We start from the raw sequence: 24,572 nt of genomic DNA on the forward strand, positions 1-24,572 counted from the left end.
CTAAACTCAGTATATTTTTAGGTACTTAGCTTAACATTATTCCAGAAATAGAAGCTATCATTTAGAAAATAATTCTATAGATTTCCCTGAGCTTGAGTTATTTATACCATCATTAGACATGACATTGTACCATGAAGTTTTGGGGTCTGAAGGAATTGGGGTCTTCAATTTGTTCTCTCTGTTAGGTTGGATGAAGTTTCCTAGTAATTATTGAAGCTTCCCTGTCTGTAGAATGTTTCGAGGATCAAATGAGATGCTATAGGTAGCACACCTGGCACGTGGTTCTCTCCCTTTGGCCTCTTTCCTCTCTTTTCCATTTTAGAAGGACAGATGGCAACCCCAGACCTCTATAAGCTTTGGAGATTCAGGGTTTGTCATAATCTAGAAAGCTATATTTGCCCAAACTAGACATTGCAAACAGGGTAAAATTTGAAAAACTGTTCTATCTTACAGGCGTCATCTTTCAAAACAATTTTAAATTGGTTGCCCAAATTTTATAATCTAGAGATTTTTACATAAAAATCAAATTTTTCTTATTCTAAAAATCTAAAAGGCTAGGCTAACACTGGGTTCTTGTCCTGACAATGTCACCTACACTGTCTGTGGTAACCTTTCAAGACACATGGATATGAAATTATATGAGACACATGGATATAAGATTATATGAGACACAGGGATCCCCACGGTTAGAGATTATCTCTATTCCCACCTACCTCTGACTCAAGCATGTAAAAGTTCTTCACTTGATCTTCCTCGATGAACTCGTTTGGGTGTTTTCTTTGGGGCTCTGTAGGAAAAATATGACCCTTGAATTAACAAAAATGAGAATAATGTCTCTTGGCCAGTGTAGGAACTGACTGTAGTAAAGGAACTCTCCCTCCCTCCATGTACTCTTATCAAGAATTCTGGGTTCAGCCAGGTAAGGTCTGAGAGATGAAGGATGGGCAAAGGGAGACGAGGCAGGCTTAGGCCATGTATGCATGTGCAGGTGTTTCTAAATCCTCAACTTTACCTGGAGACCATGCACAACTTCACTAATAACTCTAACCAGCAGAACAACATTAGACAAAGGAAAGTGGAAAGACTATACATCTAGAGGCAGACAGATAAAGTTGAAAACTGCTTTCACCTATTTCTGGCTCTGGCCATTCAAACATAGATCTCAGTTTCTTCACCTTAACACCATTGCTGGGAGGATGAATTAGTAGAGTCTATGGTAACAGTGCATTCAGTTGTTCAATGCATGGATGAATTTTGCTGCCCGGGAGCTCCCTCAATCACATCCTTCCCCTTCTGATTTCCTCTACTCACACTTTTCCAATTCAGCCTGAAGACCATTCTGGAAGTTCCTTCTGACCCCACCTGGATAAAGCCTATTCTATCAGTCCATGGACCTCTGCTTCATACTATTTACCACCACTTTAATTTTGCATTTATTCATTTGATAATTTGCTTCACGCCTGTCTCTTTTAGACTCTACCTAAATCACAAACCTTAAGAACAGGGCCTATTTTTATCACCATTCACTCCCAATGCCTGAGATAGACTAGGTGATCAACACAGCTTTGCTGACGAATGAGTGAATAAGCTACAGGTCCCTACCGTGTCCTGGTTCACCAGCTATCATGGCCACAGGTGGCCTTTCTCCCCCTCTGAATCTCTGGCCATCCCTACCCTGGGGTCAGGCAGCCCACATTTGGCCCAGGAGCTATGTTTTGTATGGCCAGGATTACTGAATTTTAGCCCCTGCTTTGGTCAGCTCTGTGTAGAAAATCTTTATTCTAACAGGAACCTAAGTGTGTGCCCCAGAGTGAGACAGTGCATCCAGGTGAAATCCTGGCACGAGGCCAGTAGTTCTACTCCTCCCAGGGGAAGTATCAAGCATCTTTCTCTTTGCCCAATCACTAAAAGTTGGGTTTAAGGAAATATTCCTAATATGCAAGTCACCAAAGCAGTGGTTCTTTGGCTCTGGATTCTGTTTCTGATAGTGGCAGATGGGAATGTTTTATAGAAGAACTTAGCTCACAATGATAATAGATAGTGGCTGTCATTCTTAGTGCCAACTACAAGCTAATCACTTTCAGGGAATTCTTGCCTCTGTAAGAAATTTCTAGCTATCTGTTTATGAAGCCTTTTATGTGTAACTTGTGGTCTACTTGTCTCTTTATATGCTGAGCCACTCTATATGTAGATTCTTTGACTTGCCATTTTACAGGTGGGTCAACTGAGGTACAGAGAAATTCATTCATTGCCTGTTAATACCTACTGTGGATCAATTACCTAAGAATTATCCAGAATCCCTGCCTTTGTTCTAGTCCTCAATACTTTTCAACTAAACTGTCACCCAGGGTTTAGAATTTGCAAAGGGAGAGGAGATGGGAATGTGATTGGGGTTGGATAGCAGATTCCCCCTATTGACAGGTTAAAGCCTCCATATGAATACCCATTTTCTAGTCACTGGTCTACTTCCTTTTACATTTTCTTTACACCCAGAGGACTTGGAAGAAAGAGTTGGATCTGTCTTTTATAGTTGTTGAGGTTTGTTCATGCCCCTACAGTTATATGGGGATTAACTGGGCATGGTAGTAAATGCCTGTAACTCCAGTTCTTGGACACAGGAGGATCATAGGTTCAAGGCCAGCCTCCTCTTGGAGGTAGAATGACCCTCTTGGAAGTAGAATGACCCTACATTCAATCTCCAGTACAAAAAAAAAAAATGAAAGAATGGAGATCACCACCCATCTGCTCTGTTTGTTAGTCCATGCCTTCTGACAAGTTATCTTTCCTTTGCTCATTTCCCTGACTTGTAGGGCCAGGCCATTCCGTACCACATCCACTACTGGCTGGAATGGTCCCTAACTGTTACAGGCCTTAGTTTTCTCATCTGGAAATGTGAATCTTCAAGGTCATCATGAGGATTAACTGACCTAAGACATTTAAAACACTTTGAATAGTGCCTGGCACACACCAGGTGCCCCCCAAAATGCCAGGTGCTGCCATTTTTTTGTATGGGTCTGGGGATGGAATCCAGGGGCATTCAACCTTCAAGCTACACACCCTGCCCTATTTTTTATTCTTTATTTTGAAACCGGCTCTCACTTAGTTGCAGATGGCCTCACTAAGTAGCTTAGACTGTCTGAGAACTGCGATCCTCTGGTCTCAGCCTCCCGAATGCTGGGATTTCAAGGGTGCACCACCATGCCCAGCAGGTGCTGCCATTTTTACCCACAGAGAGCGATGGCTAAGATGGAAGATTCCCTTGTGACCTGGGAAGATGCTTCCTAGTTCTGTCTGACTCCTTTCTGTTCCTTCCAGTGGCCTCCTTATCACTGCTCCTGGTAACTCACTATACTTTTTTCGTACACAGGTATCTGTATAAACTCCGTGATCTCCACCTGGACTGTGACAATTACACAGAGGCTGCCTACACGCTGCTTCTTCACACCTGGCTTCTCAAGGTACAGTTCTTTGGATTAATGGAGTCCAGACTGCCATCTCCATGGGTCCCTCTTAGCATGTTGAAGAGTTTAAAAAAGAAAGGTGAAAAGTATCAGCCAAATGAATCTTATTTTGCCCAGTGACCCTCAAAATCCTGACCTGGCAGAGAACCTTTCTGCCCTACTTCACCTGATCACATAAGCTTTTGAGTGACCTTTGAATTTAGCAGAAACACTCCCTTGAGACATGGTTTGCAGTTATATAACATCCAAGCTGTTATCAACAATAAATCACTAGCATCCTCACAGAGCTGCTTTCTATCTCTCAAAAATTTTGCAGTAACCGGACCAAGTCAGAATGATCTTCTTTGGCTTTGAAAGGGCTGAAGCCATGTCTCTTCAGAGTTTAGAGAAAAATCCTACACAATATATATTAAGCTAATAGAGAGTCAAATAAGCATAACTTAGCCAAACTTAGGAAGCACTTTACAAAGGTGCATTGCAGGCCAATGTGTGGCTGACTGACCATGGACACCCAGGGCCACAGGGAGCCATCTCTTTAGGTTCTCAGCTGACTCCTCATTAGTGGGGTTCCAATGGCTAACATTCATTTGTATCTGTTCTGGACATCAGTGCTTCTTCCCAAACATTCTGGATACTCATGTCTCAAGAAGAAGGCCTCCCCAGTCATATCCCACATTTCCAAAAGTGAGCTGAGTTTGGGAGAGAAGGAAAGGTCAGAGACTGAGGAAGGTGATTTTTGCCCTTTCATCCTGGGAAAGCACCTGCCCTTGGCAGCCCCTTGGCCCTGTGTGACTCTCTGCTCCTCTCTTCACAGTGGTCAGATGAGCAGTGCGCCTCTCAGGTCATGCAGACAGGCCAGCAGCACCACCAGACCCACCGGCAGCTGAAGGAGACGCTCTATGAGACCATAATAGGCTACTTTGACAAGGGAAAGGTAACTGCCCCTGCCACTCCTCTCTGCATGGACCCTGGGCAACAGGAAGGACAGTTCCCTCCTGTACTTCATTCTCAGACCATCCCCAGGTCTAGCTCTCTCTCCCTCCACATCCTGAATTTGATCCCTTCTTTCCATCTTCTCTCTATCACCATTCCTTCCACCTCCACTCAAGGCATCAACATCACTCACTTGGACACTGTAATGAATCCAAAACAATTTTCCTGCTTCTTCCATTGTTCCTGACAGACCACCCTCCACATAGAAAACAGAGTGATCATAACACATATATAGGTCATGCCATTTGCCTGTTTGCAGTCATCTCAATGCCTTGCCCATGCTACTTAGGATAACTTATGCAATCCTGCCCAGGACCCACAGGGCTTGTGTGAGCTGTGCCTGGCTTCCTCTCTCATTTCATCCCTGCCAGGTCTCTCCTGCTCTCATGCTCTAGGCGAGCTCTTTTCGACCTCACAGCCTTTGCATGTGCTTTTCCCAGCATGGTGCATCCCTCCTCCATAGCTCCCCAGGGAAAGGCTTGGCCCCTCTTACTGCTCATGGCTTTGCTTGGATGCTATGTCCTCAAGGGGCCTTCCTTGGCCCCTCCAGGAAAAGCAGCCACACTCCTACCTTGAGTCAACCTTCTTCCTTCTTTAAAGCACTTGACTCCAGCAGACATTACCCCTTCATTTTCTTTTTGCTTGTCCATTGTCTGGCTCTCCACTTCAGAATGTCAAGAGAGCAAAGACTTTGTCTTGTCCACTGATGAATGCCTCTGGATATAATAGAACCTGCTATACAAGAACCAAGGAATAGACTCTGGGTAAATGAAGGTAGTGGATGGATGAATGACCTTGTGGTGCTATTGTTGATCTTTAAGCACAAAGATCTCTTGGCTGGGGGTATTCAGATTGAACAGTCTAGCCACTACCCAGATCCATATTCCAGTGGCTTTTCTGACAGCAGCATCCCAGAGGCTCCCATTCACCCTCCAAAAGACGTGGCACAACTCAGAAGTACTTGGGCTCTGGAGCCAGATGCCTGAATTTCACTCCTTGCTTCTCTACTACCTACAATTTTCTTGGCCTCTGTGACACTCCAATTTTCCATCCATCATGGTGAGATACTAATAATACCTAGTTGTAGGGTGAAAATTAGGTGAGAAAATGCATATAGGGTGCTGAGCATAGGAATTGGTACATGGTAATATCTTGTTAAATTTTAATTATCATCATTATTACCTGACTCCTCCACTTCCTCTCTCCAGCCTTTCTCAGGTCCTTCAACTTACCTACAGCCCTGCCTCTCCTCTGAATTGCAAGTCCTCTTAACAGTTCATCAGAATACCATTTAGCACTTAATTTTGGCCTGTCTTTTCACTGCAGTTCATTGTATGGTTCTTGGTCTGATCTCCCCCACCTTCCCTGGAAAGATAGAATGAGGTAATGTCTGTGGAAGGGCTTATAAATTCCCCAGGGTCGGGCAGTTAGAGAAGACTGTTTTATAATTTACAATTATAAGCTTCTTGAGGGCAGAGACTCTGCCATCTCTTGAACCTCCTGTCCCGCTGGGAGTCAAGTCAGAGCTACTTATGTGTTTATTGGCTGGTTAAGTCAATCATAGTGCAGAAGACCCAAGTGGGCATGATGAGTTTTGCCCCCAGCAAGGCATTCAGTTCAGCTCACTCTGTGCTAAGCAGAGAAGAAAAAGTCCTGAGCCTCACACACTCAAAGAGCTACTAAGCGTGGGAAGGAGGGATGGGGAGGGAATGGGGTGGGGTTCGGGTAGGGGCTAACTGGGCGATGTGTGCATGTATGTCTACAAAAGTATCTTATTTATACCACTATGATGTATGAATACATTGCACCAATAAAAAATAAATTAAAAAAAAAAAAAAAAAAAAAAAGAGCTACTCGCTGGTTGGCAAAACAGACTTGCCAGTCACTATCATTCTTGAATGCTGCCCTTTGGTATTGTGCAGGAATGGGGAATGGACAAGGGAACATGGTATGCCAGAGTACTGTGGGAGCAGAGAGAAGGCAGCAGATGAGTAGAGCTCACCCTAAAGCCATTGACATGGACGCTTCTAGAGAAATCCTAAGCTCCTTAGCACCCCTTTCAGCTTGCTTTCTCCACGCTTCCTCAGGGGACTCATTGCCACAGACATACACAATGGCTTCCTGCTCTATAAGCCCATCTTCTTATCATCTAATGGGCCCCTGTGCCTCCCTAAAAGTCTTACTGTTGTAGCTGCTGATGCACATGCCTTACCCACTGATGTCCTGTGAGAGGAGAGATCATGTCTGGCACAGCTTTGTCCATCATGGCACACATTAATGCCCGAGAACCATACCCAGAACCCCGTGGCTGCTCGGTAATGAATGCATGAGGCTCATAGAGATCAGTGACCATCAGAGGTTCCCAGGGACCTAGGAGGAAATCCCAGTGACCTGGCTCCTGGCCTCACTTCGGCCACGGTCCCTGCCCCGGCAAGGGCATTAGCACAACCTTCCTGTTCAGGGCAGAGCCGGCAGACTTGGTTCCTCCTGGCACAAACAGCATTTGATGGGCTCACAAAGCTGTCCATGGTTTTACAGCAGGGCTCTTCCACTCAGCACTTGGTTTTATTTATTATTATGCTTGGAAGCAGAGAGAACACTTTTGTTACAAAGCTCACACTGCATTTTGGCAACTTGTCTTTACCTTCTCTGACTTCTCCATTTGGGATTTTATTCTATTTTAAACCTAATGTGAAATGTAATGGGTATCCCTTGAAATGGCCAGACCTCCAACCCACCCTTAGTCTCCTTCTTCAGTATAAGACTTTTAGTAGGCTAAATATTTACATGCTCTATGATTCTTTCTAATTACTCCAAGGGGTGACTGACAGTATCTTTTTATCCCAGGTAAGAAATGCTCTGTTTTAGCCTAAAACAGAGCAGAGAAAAAATATTCTCTACATCTAACATTTTTTTCCAGAAATTATTTTTTTAAATTAGAGAAAACTATTGTAAAATAGTTTCAATAAGTTTTATTAAGACACTAGTACTACCTCTGTTCCCATGCCTCCCTACTGACTCCCGTAGATAAATCAGAGGGGAGGGAGCCCAGGACAGAATGTCAGGGGAACTAAGGTTTGCTCCCAGCTTTGTCCTCAGAAACTCTCTGACTAGGGCCACTTCTTCACCTCTCTGGGGGGGCATTTATCTTTGGAAGATGGGCCAACACTCCTATGCCCAACTCGCACACTGGGAAAGCCCAGGGAACAATGGTTTAATTTCTTAATTGAGTCATAGGCACCCAAGCTTGCATGCCAGCTTTGCTTCTGGTTAGACATTTGATTTGGGACAGGTCACTTCACCTCTTGGAGCCTCCATTTCTTACCTGGGATGTAAAGATACTGTTAGTTACCCCTCAGAGTAATTAGAAAGAATCATAGAGCATGTAAATAAAGTATTTAGCCTACTCCATTATTTATCAAGAAGCTAGGATGAGAGGCCAGAGAAAGGTCATCCTCCCTGGGAAGCCCTGGCTCCCTGTGCATGGGTGACAGGTCCAGTTAGAGTGAACCTTGCAGCTCAGTCCCCAGCAGGGGGAGGGGTAACAATAGCTGGGCTCAAGTCCCTTTCTCAGCCCAGGCTCTGGAAAGCTCCCCACCTTCCCCAGCCCAGCCTTCATCTCAGTGACCTTCCTGCAGATGTGGGAAGAAGCCATCAGCCTGTGTAAGGAGCTGGCAGAACAGTATGAGATGGAGATCTTCGACTATGAACTTCTCAGCCAGAACCTGGTAAGGCATCTATGTGGGAGACTGACCTCCTGGGGGCTGGGGAGCGGGAGGCAGGAGATCATACAGGGTTAGGAAGCCAAAAAAAAAAAAAATCAAATAGGACCCGAGGGAAGCCACCTGGGCGTCTTTCTGCCAGTTGGCTGGGTGAAGCATCAGGTACCTGCATGTGTTGTAGGACCACTGGCTGCTGCTGCACACCAGTAAACTCTGTGCTATGCTTGCAGTGATAGTTCCACAAATTGCTAAACTAATTAAATAAAAACACAAATGTGTGCTTTTTGATGAACAGATAAATCACATTAAAATGCTCCTCATCTGGCTCTTCCCATTAGCATCTTGGTGCTCAGGACTTGGTGGGTGGGGAAGCAGAGTGGGGAAGCCAGCCTAGCCTGCTTGTTGGCCTCTGCAGGGGAAATGCAGGGCTTTTTGGTGGCTCTTTCATCTCCCCACACTCCCCACATGTCTCCTGGCTGCCTGGATTCCAGAACCCCAAGGCCCCTTCTCAGCCCTTTGAGAACAGCCAGCCCAGACACTTCCAGGAAGGTATGAAATTAGAGTCAGAATGTTAAGACAAGATCGATAACTTTGGGGAGGGGGAGCTCCGGAGAGGGACAAATGTTATGATCCCATTAAAAACAACTGAGTTTATGGCAGTTCTCAACGTGTTCAAGATATGATGCAAATACATAAACATGTTTGCACCAAGACACACTTAATATCTGTCCTGCATACACACCCACATAGATGTTTGTGGATATGGAGGCACATATGCCTTCCATACATGTGCATTTATACACAATCACATACACAGTTCCCATGCATGCACTGATGTGTGTGCACATCCCTGCACATGCAGGAATTATCACACAGAAACCTGTCTGGATGGGCACATGTCCTCCATATCACATCAAGGTGAAGTTACCATGAGAGGGGTATCTTTGTGTGTGTACATGTATACACAGTTGTGCGTGTGTACCCCATCAGGATTTCCTCGGGGACAACAGTAACTGTAAGATGCCATGAGGTATAAAGTAAAATAAAAACTGTTTTTACTGATACCAAAATGTGAAAAATGCACACCTCTTAGAATTAATGAAATAGTCGTGTATACACAGGAAGACATCTGCACACAGAGACATTTACCCATCTGTTTGTCCACACAAATGCACAGCCATCTATGCATGGAGGTGGGAGTATGGTGGCAATGGGAGGGGGTTCTCTGTTTGCACCTGAGAGGCTCAGCCCCACACTTACTGGATACATCGAGGTACTATCTCTATAGCTACTAACTGGGAATCCTCATGGGACTGTTATGAAGATAATGCAGGCAGATGAGCTAGTACAGGTGGAGTATCCAACACAGTACCCGGCATACCATAAACATAGCTGTTACTGTTGTGACTATAGACTTAGCCACACATACGTAATTGTATCCACTGGGTGCACTGATTCTTGTATAACAGATAATTTCTAAACTGTGGCCTCTTTGAGGGCTATTACAAATGGTTTTCTTCTTTTAGATCCAGCAGGCCAAATTCTACGAAAATATCATGAAAATCCTCAGGCCCAAACCAGACTACTTTGCTGTTGGATACTACGGCCAGGGATTCCCCTCCTTTCTGCGGGTAAGTCTGCGGGTGACTTGAGTTTGGGTCTCAGGGCCTTGGCATCTCAGCCATCCCTTTGTGCTTTAAAAGTCTGTCTGTGCTCAGAAGCTCACCACTCAGAGCTGAGCCCAGCATAGCCATCATCCCTGATAGCCTTCGCTCTTCACCCCCAGCATAATCACCAACATCAGTCACCTGTTGTGCTTCTCTACACGTAACTAGTAACTAGAGCTGCCTTGAGAGAGAGTGAGCTGCCATCACTATATGACGCATCCAATGAGAGGCTGGAGGGTGTCTGCTACCATGAAGTTACTACAGAGTAGTCACAGGATCCCTTTGCACCTTTAAAGGTTATTGAGGACCCCAAAGAACACCTGTGTTTTAGCCTATCTCCACATGCATGCACCATATATAAAATGAAAACTAAAAAAAAAAAGTTTTTAAAATGTCTAGCAACTTATTTATTTGTGTTTTGGTTTTGTTTTTTTGTTTTGTTTTGGGTTTTTTTGTTGTTTTGTTTTTTGTTTTTGGTGGTACTAGGGTTCCTGGAAACCCTTCTACTTCCGGGCTATACTCCCAGACCTATTTTTTTATATATTATTATTTGGAAACAGGGTCTCTTAAGCCAGCAAGGCTGGCTTTGAACCTGCCCGATCCTCCTGTCTCCGCCTCCCAAGCACGGGGATTACAGGCATGCACCACCACGCCCAGCATTAGCAATTTATTTAAAAGTAATAATAGTAAGCCATCACATGCTTATATAAATTATATTTTTAGAAATAGTAGCTATATCTTCCAATTTAAAAATCAGGAAAAGAGAGCAAGATTGTTTTACATTTCTGCAGATCTTCTTAATGTCTAGCTTAGGAAAAGGCAGCTATCTGCAATCTGTTGGAATCTCATATTTGTGTCTGCAATCTGTTGGGATCACACATTAAGAGGCCTCTGGAAAACTCTGCCATATATTCAGAAGAGAATGAGAATGAAAACGGCAAACAGCTTTCTATTACTATGAAGATAGCTCTGATCTTGTGAGCCCCTGAACGGTCTCTCGGGGTCTTGGTTGCATCATCTCTGAGTCACTGCGTTGGTGGCATTATATCTAGCATGTAGAGAGTTGGATTAGGTCACCCCTAGGCCTCCTCCCAGTCTCTGAGGCTCCAGTTCAATTCTGGGGTCAGGGAGATGCAAAAGAGGTGACACATTTGGTGCCTGACCTCACCTGATTCACAACGTAGGGAAGAAGATGCACCACTTATGGTTACTGACGAGCACAGAAGTCAACAATGGACTTACAGGAATAAAGACCATGAACCCCAGAGAGGGTAGAGAGTGAGGTTCTCCTGGATGAAGAAGAGGGGTCTTCCCAAAACTGATTATACATCAAAACCTGCTGGGGATCTGGTTCAGAATATGCATTCCTGGTCTCAATTCCCATGCATCCCATTTCAGCAGATGTGCAGAGAGGCCTGGAAACCTGAACTTTTAAAGGTCTCCTGGGCTTCTCTGATGTCCCAACCAGGGTTGAAAGGGCTCATATATGAGGTAAGAGATAGATCTGGGTTTGGATGGAAGATCTTAGGATCCATCTGAGGTGGCACAGGTAGCACAGGTATGGTCTAGAACAGAGTTCCTCAACCTTGGCATCACTGATATGGTCTAGAGCAAGGTTCCTCAACCTGGGCATCACTGATATTTTGGATCCAATAATGCTTTTCATTTTCTTTGGGGGGTGCTGTGTATTGTAGGCTATGTAGAAGCATCTCTGGCCTCTACCCTAGTTCCCAATAGTACCCTTCACCTAACCAGTAGCACTCCAGCTTGACAAACAGAAAGTATTTTTACATACTGTCAAATGTCCCTTGGGGGACAAAACCAAGGGACTGGTTTTGTTGAGAACTGCTGAACTACTGGGCTAGAAGAGGCTAATGTGGTCTAGGGAGGGTGATGAAGGTATTTTCATGGGCTTGGCCAGGAGGCAGGAGATGAAGGTCCTGAACATTGGTCCCTGCCAGCCCACAGGCTCAGCCCACATGGCCTGTTAACAAAGGCAGGGAAGTTTTGTTTTTCTGAAAACAGGAGAGGGCATGACAGGGTGAATTTGAACAAAAATCCATTCTGAAAACTATCCATGGGATGGTTTGAAGAATAAATTCTCAGCATCCATAATTTCCCTTTTCTTTAGAACCAGCCTCACCTTTCTCTCTGTTGTGGTACTGGGGATTGAACCAAGGGGTGCTCAACCACAGAGCTATATCACCCAGCCCTTTTTATTTTTTATTTAGAAACAGGGTCTCACTTAGTTGTAGTGAGCCTCACTAAGTTGCTGAGGCTGGCCCTGAACCTGCAATCATCCTCTCTTTGCCTCCCAAGTACTAGGATTACAGGCGTGTGCCACCATGCCCAGCTAGAACCAGGTTCTTTAAAGAAGTGCTAAACCCAGCTTGGTCAGCACTCTTCCTTCCCCTGGTGGGGAAACTGAGGGAGCTGCATCTACTTGAGGTCTCTACAGCCCCATGTTTATTTCACAAGCTCCCCGATTTTTCTTGGGCCACATCCTCTATACCAGGGCCTGGGGGCCTCTGATGAGTGTCATTTATCCGCAGAACAAAGTGTTCATCTACCGAGGAAAGGAGTATGAGAGGAGAGAAGATTTCCAGATGCAGCTGATGAGCCAGTTCCCTAACGCAGAGAAGATGAACACGACCTCCGCCCCCGGCGATGATGTGAAGAGTGCCCCAGGCCAGTGTATCCTTGGAGAATGTGCCAGCGCAGGGGCCCAGAGGCAGGAGCAGCCTGTAGGGATGTTAGCACACGGAGACTGTAGCCCTTAGAACTTAGCTGCTGCCCAAGTCACTGCAGGGGCCAGTGTCAGTGTCCCATGTAGGAGCCAGAGAATTCGTCTCTGTACAGTAAGCCCTCCATATCAATAGCTTTGCACCCTGGAGTCAACCAATCACATTTGAATATTTTGGGGGGAAAAATTGGGTCTGTGCTAAAATGTATGGACTTCTTTTTCTTGTCACTATTGCCTAAACAATACAGCATAACAACTATTTATCTGGCATTTACAGTATACTAGTTATTACAAGTCATCTAGAGATAATGTATACAGGAGGATGTGTATCCACTATGTCATTTTCTATAATAATCTTGAGCATCCTTATATTTTAATACCTTCCAGGGGTTTTGGAACCAATTCCCAGGGATACCAAGGGATGACTGTACATTCTGAATGTCACACCTATTGATTAATTCAGTCTCTTCCTCATTCATTCCTTTTGAATGTAATGAATTCGCTCAAGCCCTACACTCTACCAGGCATTGTGCATGGTTATGCTTACAGCACAACCCTACCATCAGGGGCTCACATTTGCTACACAAGTAAAAGAGAGCCACTGAGCCACTGATTATACCATTAAATATTTATCTATAAAAGTATGATTTATGCCAAGCAGAAGCCATGTGTGGCTCTGTGGCTGGGAGAACAGGGAAGGCTTCCCTGAGGCAGGCGATGTTTGAAGACAATGATCAGCCCAGGCCCAGTGTATGGTGGAGAGGTGCCCTGATCAGGGGGCAGGATGCTGCACACAAAGGACTTTAGTGGAAAAGAGCACAGCAGGTTCCAAGGACTGAAATGACCTCATGGCATGTTATAATAAAACCAAACTCCTTCCCTTGATGGGGAAACTGAGGGGAGAGGTATCCACCATAGACCCCTATAGCCGCATGCTCACTTCACAAGCTCCCCAGCTCTGCTTGGGCCACGTCCTTCATGTCAGGGCCCAGGGGTTTCTAATGGTGTCATTTCTCTGCAGAACAAAGGGAAAGCAGGGGTGCCCATGACCTGATCCCTGCCTATCCCTGACTGCCCAAACTCCTCTTGGTTTTGACTCTGCTTATCCATCAGCATCACCCCCATTTCTCCCGGTTCTCACATCCCACTGGTCCATCAACATCTTTCTTTTCCTTCAGCATGCCCAACTGTCCCCTCCTCTGTTCCTTCTCCTTGTCTGTTCCCTCTGCTCCTAACGCCCTACCCCAGCTACTCACACAGCAGGCTCCTGCTCACCTCTCAGATACCAGCTTGGCATCTGCTCCTGGAAGAAGCCTTCCTCCATTGCCTTTTCTAAAGTGATGTTTTCTGGACTCTCCATGACCCTGTTGTCTCAAACCCTGTCTGTTTTCTTTCGAGAATTGGCCTCAATCTGTCATTCATTATCTTGTGCACTTTTTAAAGGTACATGAACATAGGTAACACATCAGCTCCATGAGAAAAGACAATTGTACCGTGTCTGCACCTGCCCCTCCTCCCACAGTGCCTGGCACAGAGCCCACTCTCGGGAAATATTTGTTGACTAATAAAAAATAAAAAGAAAGACAGATAGACACATAGAGCAGGGAGGAGCCAGCTCACTAGGAGTACAAGAACAGGGCAGAGGTGGCCTGAGATAATGCCTGAAAGATTGGGTGGGGTGCGGTGTGGATGAATGCCAATACAGCAGATAAGGTGTTCTCAGGGCCAGGAGCCCACACTAGGCAGGAGGTGGGATTCTCGGCTGACTGCTGAGGCCAGGAGCGTATTAACCCAGCCAGATTCCCTGCACTGCGCCCTTTAGCACAGATTAAGTTACAGCCTTTAAAATGGGGTTGACAGGTTGCATTGGCTGGTCTGCTAAGTCTGCCGAACCTTAATCCAAATATTTTCCCCTCGGGTGATAAATATTCATCTGCAACCTTTTCATTATGCTTGCCTGCCCTTCGTGCCTGCTCTAGCGTGGCTGTTTGTGGGAGGAGATGCAACTGGTGGTGAGGCCCGCTGCTTACAAAGGCGAGTTTGGTTCCAGGCGAGACATGGGATTAGTACTAAGGCCCTGCTAAGTGGACATCATAGTGTTGAACAGCTATGTGATCTTTTAAGTAGGGTGGGTAAAGAGTGTATGTTCCTGGACCATATCATCAGATTTAGGACTCTGAGGCCGATCTCCATGCCAAAAACCAGGTAGAAAAGTAAAGGAGAAAGTCTGCCATTTGCTAAGTATCCTCTTCCGAAGTCTGAGTGCTTTATAATCTTTATTTCTTCAAACCCCATAAAATGCTGTAAGATCGGTATTAATTTTCCGTCTTTCATAGAGAAGGAATATGTGAGGCAGAGAGAGAAAGCAATTTGCCTAAGGTTATAAAGATGGTTAGAGAATGGTTCTGTGACACCATCATTTCTTTTGGAAGATTCTGAACAGAATGCTCTCCATGCAGGGCTTACCATGTCCTCGGTGCCTTGTTTCCTATTTTCCTCATAATACTCTAATGAGTTGGCAAGTATTGCTCTCTGCATTTTGCTAATAAGAGAATTGAGGCTCACAGATCTTAAGCAGCTTGTACCAGGTAATGGCCAGGTGGTTCTAGAGGTAAGATTTGAACCCTGGCCTGCTTCTGCCAAAATCTTGAATACCTAATACTAACACTTTGTTTTGCCATGGTTGTTGTTGCTGCTGTTGTTCTTATTGTTGTTTTGTATTCACTTATTAAGAAGTTGGCAAGCATTTGGGGAAGGTGACAGGTCCTTCTTACTAGGTATCCAGTTGGGGACATATTAGAAAATGAAGGTCTCTTAGTAGGTGCCTACTGTTGCCATAATTCCATGCATAGATTTGGCACATGGCATGAGAGTCCAGCCATGGATCTTCCCAGGCACAACTCAAAGGTCATCTGATGTCAGAGGCTGGATGGGGATGGGGTTAGTTCTCCTCTATAATTTTCACATATCACAAAAAAACTCATTTCCCTTCAACCATTTGAAAAGATAAAATCTACAGAAACAGGAGATAGACAGGATTCAATCCATCATAGTTTACCAGCTCTGGTCCTAGCCTTAATCTAGCGCAATTTTCTCTCAGGGCAGGCTGATGGCCATAGGACTTAAGAAAGAAAATGTTTTTTTTTGAAATTCATAGAAGTGCATGGACATAGATTCATTTTGCATAAGTCGGCATCTCTCTCTCTCTTTCTCTCTCTCTCTCCCTCCCTCCCTCCCTCCCTATCTCTCTGGGATCCTTATTCAGTGTGGAAATACGTTTTAGAGACAAAACAATTAAACCCCAATATCTTAGCATAAAGTGTATTTATCAGAGAAAGACCATTGAATTGAATCTGCAGTTCTGTTTTGGTTATTTCTTAATTGTGAAATCATTATGGCTTCTGCCATCAGAGGAGATGGGGTGGTAGGTACAGGGAGAAGAAGATGGGAGTTGAGAGTGGATTCTAAGGGAAGGGCAGACGAATACTGCAGAGAGTCAGAGGAAGGGGAATGACCCTGATGGAGGTGAAGTTGGTCTTCATGGACTGCGGTATTTGACCTCTGCCAGAAGGGTCCACAGCAGAGTGATCCTGGTGAGGGAAAATGTTCCAAGCAGAGGTGATAGAATTTGTTGGACATCCAGAGATAATGATGGGAAAATGGGCTATGACCATATTGATGTAGCTTTAAAAGCTAGTAAGAGGAATTCTTGATTCCTTAGTAAGCAGAACATGTCATGGGGAAGGGGGACTTTAAAGCTATGGTGGTGTTTGAGTAGAAAAAAAAGGATGAAAAAGAACTTGAATACTTTGAAGGAGAGATGGGTAAAGAAGTGTTTAGTAGAGAAGGAGAAGATATAACTGGTATCTACTGAATTTGTTTGCTTTACCATATTAGCAGCTTAAAATGAATAAATACAAGTAGAGAATAGGCATGGCAAAGATCTAGCACACATAGTGCCTCTTCAGTGTCTTGTGCCTGTGGCAGGCATCACTAATCAACCATGGAGCTTTTTCTGGCTGAGTCTGGACAAGGCTCCTTATAATTCTGCTTTAGGTGGTTGCTGTTAAACTTAGAGTTGTGGTACAAAGTTACACATGTTAGCTTGCTCTACAGTAGTAGTTCTCAAACTTCATCATGCATATGGATCCTTCAGGAATATTAAAATATAGATCTGACTCAGAAGGTCTGAGATAAGGCCTGAAATTTGCCCTTTCTTTTCCTTTCCTGTCTTCCTTCCTTCCTCTTTTTCTTTTTTGTGGTACTGAAGATTGAACCCAGGGCCATTCTACCTCTGGGCTACACCCCAAGTCTTTTTTTGTTTTTAAATTTGAAATAGGGCCTCACTAAATTGTGGAGAGCCTCACTAAGTAGCTGAGATTGGCTGCAAACCTGTGATCCTACTGTCTCAGCCTCCCAAGTACTAACAAGCATGCTCCATCACACCTGGTTCCATTTCTTTTCTCTCTCTCTCTCTCTCTCTCTCTCTCTCTCTCTCTCTCTCTCTCTCATTTCTTTATTTTTATTTTTATTAATTTTGTGGTGTTGGGGATTGAACCAAGGGGCATTCTACCTCAAGTTATACCCCAAACCCTATTTTTTTTTTTTTTGTGGTACTGGGGATGGAACCCTTCTACCTCCAGGCTACACTCTCAGACCTATTTTTTATATATATTTTTAAATTTGGAGACAGGGTCTCTTGAACCAGCGAGGCTGGCTTCAAATCTGCACAATCCTCCTGTCTCCCCCTCCCAAGTGCAGGGATTACAAGTGTGCGCCACCACGCCCAGCAAACCCTTTTTAATTTGAAAACAGAGTCTTGCTAAGTACTGGAATTACAGGTATGTGCTATCATACCTGGTTTCTCTCTCTCTCTCTTTCTTTTTCTCTCTCTCTCTCTCTCCTCTTTTTGTCTCTTTCTTTCTTGGGGATTGAATCTTGAATCCAGGAACATTTTACCTCCAAGCTATACCCTGAGACCTTTTTATTTTTTTATTTTGAAACAGGATCTTACTACGTTACTGAGGCTAGCCTTGAGCTTGCAATGCTTCTGTCTCAGCCTCCACAGTACTAGGATTACAGGTGTTTGCTACCACACCCATCTGAGATTTCCATTTCTAACAAGTTCTCAGGTGATGCTAATGGGGTAGCTAGAGGACCACCTCTGAGTAGCAAGTCTAGAGTAAAGAATCCTGAGCATAGAATTAAATGGCCCAATACAAACCCCCACTCTGCTCCTGCAAGCTATGTGACCTTCAACAAGTTGTTTGGCTTTTCTGGCCCCAGTAGGGACAATTTAGGTTAATGATGCCATCCAATGGAATTGGAGATTAAAATGAGACCATGGGGAGACATGCTCTGCAATTGATGGGGAACTATAAATTCATTCAAAGGTGTCATTGTTAATGTTAATATTGCATAGGTAATAATGATAATATACCACTGACCAGCTCTGTTAGCAGCAGCTGAGCCCTGAGACAGGTTTCAAGGTGATCACAGCTCCAATAAGGACCACAGTGGCTGCTAACTGTTCATCAGAACCTAGTTGGAAACAAGCAATCTCAACCTGACCATTAAATAAACACTTGACCCTGAAAGGCTGGGCCTAGAATCTCTCAGCTCACACTACTACATTGAGAGCTATCCCTGCAGCCAACAAATGTTTTAAGCCCTTAACTTCAGGAATTCCAGATATCCAGTGTTTCACTGTGCAGCCTGTCTTGGATGAGCACCCCAGGTTCAAGAACAAGCCAGTGCCTGATCAGATTATAAAGTAAGATCTACAGCCCACTGAAAAGAGGAATGGGGCAGGGAGGGGGAAAACTACAAGGGGCCATTACACAGTGCCCTTCTCCACCTAAGCCGGTCTGTTTCCCCTTTTCTTCTTGGGAGAAGAGTTGCCCCAGTGGGCTGGGTTTTGCCTCAACCTAGGCTGAAGCTTTGTCATCCACCAAGGATGAATGGGAGGGACAGGGTTGGGTCCAACCTGCAGCCTACTTAATCCTCAGTGGGCTTTGCTGAGACTCAGTAAATTGTCTGTGGAAAGCCTGTTGCTCGGGTCAATCCCAAGGAAGTCACAACCAGAGGGTGTGGGTTGGATGAGTGACAGGCAGGGTGGGGAGATAAGGACCAAGCAGCTGGAGCATGCTGAGTGCATTCTTTCAAAGGGACACCTTCTCAAAGGTAAGGTTGGGTATTGACAATGGGTGTGTTCAGACTATGATAAAGGGACATTAGAGGAGCCAATGAACCAAGATGTCCATCAACAGATGAATGGACTACAAAACTATGGGATATGTACACAATGGAATTTTACTCAGCCATAAAGAAGAACAAAATTATGTCATTTACAGGGAAATAGATGGAACTGGAGAACATTATGCTAAGTGAGATTAGTCAGTCACCAAAAGTAAGAAATCAGATGTTCTCCCTAATATGTGGAAGCTAGGGAGAAAATGGGTCATAGGAGGAACTCTAGGTGAAGAAGGAGAACTATAGATGAGCAAATGAGACATAACTGAAGGGAATGGGAGGGGAAAGAGGGAAATTAAAAAAAAAAAAAAAAAAAAAAAAAAAGAGGAGCCAGGCATGGCGGCGCACGCTTGTAATCCCCATGCTTGGGAGGCAAAGACAGGAGGATCGTGCAGGTTCGAAGCCAGCGCACTGGCTTAAGAGACCCTGTTTTCAAATAAAAATATAAAATAGGTCTGAGAGTGTAGACCAGAACCCCAGTACCACCAAAAAAAAAAAAAAAAAAAAAGAGGAGGCAATGTGAAGGAGTTAGTGATCTGTTTAATTCCAGGTTGCAAGGTCATTGACAAGGTCATGATGAGTTGGTGAATGGGGCACATGGCAGACGGGCTTATTACCCTCTTGCAGACCACAGCACCCAATAGAGCTCCTGAGTGTCTCAGAATAGGGCTTCACTCTGGGTGGACTGTCAGCAGCAGGGGCTCCTTCAGGAGAGGAAGGGCCTTGTTCTGCAGAGAAGCCAGCTCCTCCAGCAGCCTCATGCCAGGGCTACTGCAGGTCAGGGCAGCTCAGCCTTCCCTCCTCAGTGCCCTGTTGGCAGTGACATCTGAACCTTGCTAGAGATTCAGAAAGAGTAGTTTAGGGGATGACAGGGACTCCTGAAAATATCCTTGGAGGACACCTCTGGGACTAGGCTCAGTCCTTAAGTATGTCTAGATATTTCGCTGGGATCACAAGAAATGGTAATGCAACCCACACCATGTGTATTAATGCTGGAATTCTATCTGCCACGATACTAAGTGTTGTGATCCCTTGAGGGAAAAAGACCAGGCTACCTTCTATATCCCCTTGCCAGGAAAGCCCATGCACATCCCTTTCTGTGCAGTCCAGACCATAGACCCTGATTTTAAATGCTATCACAAGGATTTAGCCTCTGCTTCTTCTTGTCTTTCAGCTTTTACAAATCCAACTATGTGCAAAGGTTCCACTACTCCCGGCCTGTGCGCAGAGGGACCGTAGACCCTGAGAATGAGTTTGCTGTGAGTATCCCCACCTTGCTGGGCCAGCATCGGGACAAGCACCCACCAGCCAAAGTGGGAAGGAACTTGATGCAAAAATCAAAGAAATAAACCCCACTTCCACAGATGCAATGTCATCCATTCCCAGCCCTCTTTTGTTGGATTTTCTCATTTCTTGAGCCTTTTCCCTTCCCAGATGTGACCTGGACCTTGTGTCAGGTGACCTGGTCAGTCATAGGGCATTCAGGAGTTTCCAGGAGGTGAAACTCACAGGCTGAGCAGGGATGTTGATTAAATCAACCCTTCCAGAACACACAACAAGAGCCCATCACCACTCTCCCCTGAGAGCCGATTCCCTGTGCATGTCTGTTTCCCAGATAGGACCTGTCTTCCGGAATGAGGAGGTGGCTCCAAGACTCTTTAAGCCCTTTGTCTTAGGCTGTGATTCTTAATATTTGGGGACTCACTGTCCCTTTGAGAATCAATGAACACTGGACCCTCCCTTCAGAAAAGGCAAATGGACACACAAAATATAGAATTACTTGCTCTAAATCCAGGGAGAGCTTAAGCTTCATGCTAGGAGAGAATTCTGAAGGGTGGAGTGAGAGTATATATCTGGAGCGCACAATATTTTTTTCTGCTTTGGGGCAGACGGGAGATGTCTGGAGGCCTGGCTGGGTTTCTGCTTAGCTTTTCTAATACCCAGGATTCATTAGTGTGTTGTCCCCTGCCCTTGCTCCCTGTCCCGGAACAGTCGATGTGGATCGAGAGGACCTCCTTCCTGACTGCCTACAAGCTGCCTGGCATCCTGCGCTGGTTCGAAGTGGTCCACATGTCTCAGGTGAGTGCAGGGACATCCGAGGGACACCCTTTCCACCTCTGATGGGCAGGGCATAGCCAGCCTCAGGAGGCCCCTTGTGTTTTTGTTTGAAGCACCTGTTGAAGCCCTGGAATACCTATGCAGGAAGAGACTGGGGGCAAAATCCAGGGTAGCATCAAATTACTTTTTTTCTCCTAGTAAATGAAGCTTTCTGTAGGCCCCAGTAATACAGCTGGTAAAGGGGACACATCTGTGGGGAGGAAGAGGGAAGATGCAGAGGAGGGCCTGGAACTCCAACCACCAGATCACTATATTCCTCCCATCCCAGCAGCTCCTTGGGGGTAACTTTGCAATATCTCCTTGCATAGTTGGATAAACTGAAGCTAAGAGAGGGGAAATCACAGAGAAACAGATTTCTGGCCAGAATCCAAATGTTTGAACTCTTATGTGCAAGTAGCATGTATTTTGCTTCACCCCAGGTCTTAGGGTTTCCAAGTCCTCAGACAGCTAAGGATCTGACCGTCCCTGAGAACAAAAGGAGAAGGGCCAGCCTGGTTGTAAGGCTATCTTATAAATGAGGACATATTCAGGATATCTTAATTATTCATTTGAAAATTAGTTTATGTGTCCCTTGCACACATCAGGCACGGTTCTAAGACCTGGAGATTCTGGAGGGGAGCTTTCATTCTACTGTGGAAGGCAGATTGCAAAGCCAAAACAAATGTATGCTGTGCTGGATGGTGAAAGCCATGATGGAGAAAAGGAAACAGAAAGGTGACAGAGGAGGGGTGGCTATTTCAATAGTCTGGCCAGAGAAAGCTCTCTTGCCAAAATGGCTTTTAGGAAAAGCATGGAGAAGGCAAGGAAGTGATGCATGCAGATACCTGGGAGAGAGAGGGTCCGGTGGAGGGAACGGCAGGGGGAAGGCACAGGAGCAGATCAGCACCAGCCAGGGCTGAGTCACAGTCGTCTGTTATCAGATCACATGGGGTCTTGCAGATCCTCACCTGGGAGCCACGAGCAGAGGAGGGATGTGGTCTGACGGATGTTTTCAAGCCACTGTATTGTCAGCTTTGACAGCATCTCACTCCAGTCCTAACGACCCCCCTCCTTTCCAATGAGCCCGCAGCTTGGTAACCCTTCAACCTCCTTTTGGTAAACATGGCAGAGAACTTGGAAAAGTAGGAAAAGAATAGTGACAACAGCAAATATTTATTGAGTGTGCGCTAAAAGCGCTCTCTGGCATGATCTCACTTAAATCTCTCAGTGACCCCGTGAGGTCAATATTATGATTCTCCCCATTTTACAGATGAGAAAACTGAGGTTCAAAGTGAGTCCCTGGGTTGTCCAAGGTTACTAAACAAGGTGGAGTGTGATACTCACCTCCCATATTAGCTATCTACCCTGGATTCATTCTCACCTTCTTCCTGCCAACTCTAGCAAGCAGTACCCTAGAATTTGTGTCTTTGGTTCATGGAACCCATTGATATATGATAAGTTTTAACTATGTCAAAGGCTTTATATCCTTATCCATTTAATTCTCACAAAACTCCATGAGGTATTAAGTTTGGCCCTCTGTATGTATAAGTTTCCCATCCATAGCTTTAATCAACTCAGATGGAAAATACTTGGGGAAAAATGCATCTTAACTGAATATGTACAGACTCTTTTTCTTGCCATTATTCCTTAAACACTCTAGTATAACAACTATTTACATAGTATTTACATTGTGTTAGGTACTATAAGCGATCAGATGACTTAAGGTATATGGAAGGGTATACATAAGTTGAATCCAAATACTATACAGTTGTGTATAGGGACTTGGATTTTGGTATATTTGGAAGGTCTTGGAACTAATCCCTTGTGGATACCAAGGGATAACTGCACTATTACTTAATCCTGTTTTGAGATGAGGACTCAGAAACTTTCTACCAATACGCAGCCTCTGCCATTAGCCTGTGGTTGGTGGGGCCCAGCAAGGTGCCTCTTCTTTTTTTATTTTTATTTTTATTTTTTCTATTGGTGCATTGTAGTCATACATCTTAATGCAATAAAAGATGGGCCTCTTCTTTAGTGATCCCTGCTGGACTGGAGGCCAAGGGTGGGGTTCCATTTCTCTATTTCTTATTCCCTTTACTACTATATTTCTCCTCAACACATTTATTGCCTCCTAATAGATGACATAATTTTCCTATGTGTTAAATTTTAATATTAATAGAATATTAAATATAGTATATTAGATAATAAGCTCTATTAGATTATAAATTCCAAAAAGACAGAAAATTTTATCTATTTTATTTCTTACCATTCTCCAAGTGCTAAGAAGAGTCCTTAGCCCATAATAGATATTTAAGAATACTTAAGTAAACCAATCAATTAATAGTATGTATGAGCTGTTTATCTTAAGACCTCAGAATTATGAAATTAGGGAAGAAATTGTCAACATTTTTTAACTTTATTATGTTTAACCCCAATACCTTCTATAGAAGAGGATGGGAAAATATTCAGAGTTGACCAAAATTTACTTATTTTAAATAGTCTCCCTTGGATAAGAATTTCAGTATGTCTCTGACACAGAGGTTCAGTGCCCTGCTAAGCAACTTCATATCCAAGCATTTCTTTTCATTATACACACTTGTATCTTGTTCTCCATTCTTTCTGTCATAAATTGCCACGACTCCAGTACTGTTTGTACAGAGAGGTGTTTTCTAACGGCCTTTCAGTGTATGTCCTGCTTATTCACTGAGTGCCATTCCTTGTGTCTGGCCCTGAGAAATGTAGTCTTTACAGTGAGCCCTGATCCCGGGGTCACTCAGATTCGACGTGGTCACTAACGAGCTGTGTGATTCGTGTTACTTGAGTACTACGTGTATCTTCATTTGCTTCATCTTGAAAAGAAGGATTACAGAATCTGGCATTTCAGAGCTGAAAAGGATGCCAGGGGCCAGTAGGTCCCAAAGCCATAGATTCCCATGTTTTCAGAGTCCAGCAAGATAAAGTAAATAAATGAGATAGTCAAATTAAGACAACAGGGACTGGTGGAAGCTGTGGCCAGCTGCAGCAGCAACCCTTTCCCCCATCCAGCGAAATCTGGAAACACTAGCACTAATGTGGTTGCTAAGTGATAGCCCTCAGAGCTTGGCTTTGCTGTTATCACTCCAGTTTCTTCCCTGATTCTTGTCCAGCTGTACTGTCTTGCATGTGAGAAAACCGAGGCCCACAGAGGGATGTGAGCCGTCAAAGTAGAGTCAGAGTACAGAGGTTCCAATAGTGCCTGTCCAGCTGAGCTCAGAAGCCTCCTAGATGGGAGGGAGATACGACTGTGGGAAAATGCCTTTGAACAATATGAAATGCTGCCTTGTTGAGAGGGGTTGCCATCATTTCCTCTTCTGTGCCAACACTTGCTCCTCTTCATACACACGTGTTTACATTTATTCCAAGGCAGTTTTCTGTAATAACTCATTCTTGTTTCATAGCAGGTGAGCAGGATGTACATTGCGTGTATGCCCCATAGACAACTGAGGCTCTGATTAGCAAAGAGATCAGAGGTTTAAGGGCTCCACCAAGTCCCGGTAGCCAGTCAGTTAAGCTTGGTAACAGAGCATGATCCACCTTTGGATCGGGGACACCTGGGTTCTCGCCCCAGCTCTGCCATTACCTGTCCTCTAGCAAATGA

General features: G+C 44.7%; 1 protein-coding gene across 1 annotated transcript in view; it reads left to right on the top strand.

Moving 5' to 3' along the window:
- DOCK2 (dedicator of cytokinesis 2) overlaps positions 1-24,572 on the top strand; it is a gene marked incomplete at both ends in the record, with an annotated part of 443,452 nt that overhangs the window by 396,322 nt on the left and 22,558 nt on the right. The window contains 8 exons of the mRNA XM_080699131.1: positions 3,368-3,458; positions 4,276-4,395; positions 8,093-8,182; positions 9,703-9,807; positions 12,396-12,537; positions 18,278-18,359; positions 20,013-20,097; positions 20,831-20,917. Of these exons, the coding sequence (XP_080555257.1) occupies positions 3,368-3,458; positions 4,276-4,395; positions 8,093-8,182; positions 9,703-9,807; positions 12,396-12,537; positions 18,278-18,359; positions 20,013-20,097; positions 20,831-20,917 (802 nt within the window). The remainder of the gene's footprint in view (positions 1-3,367; positions 3,459-4,275; positions 4,396-8,092; positions 8,183-9,702; positions 9,808-12,395; positions 12,538-18,277; positions 18,360-20,012; positions 20,098-20,830; positions 20,918-24,572) is intronic.

The sequence above is a fragment of the Muscardinus avellanarius genome (assembly GCF_963383645.1).
Source record: "Muscardinus avellanarius genome assembly, chromosome: 7".
Lineage (NCBI taxonomy): Eukaryota > Metazoa > Chordata > Mammalia > Rodentia > Gliridae > Muscardinus > Muscardinus avellanarius.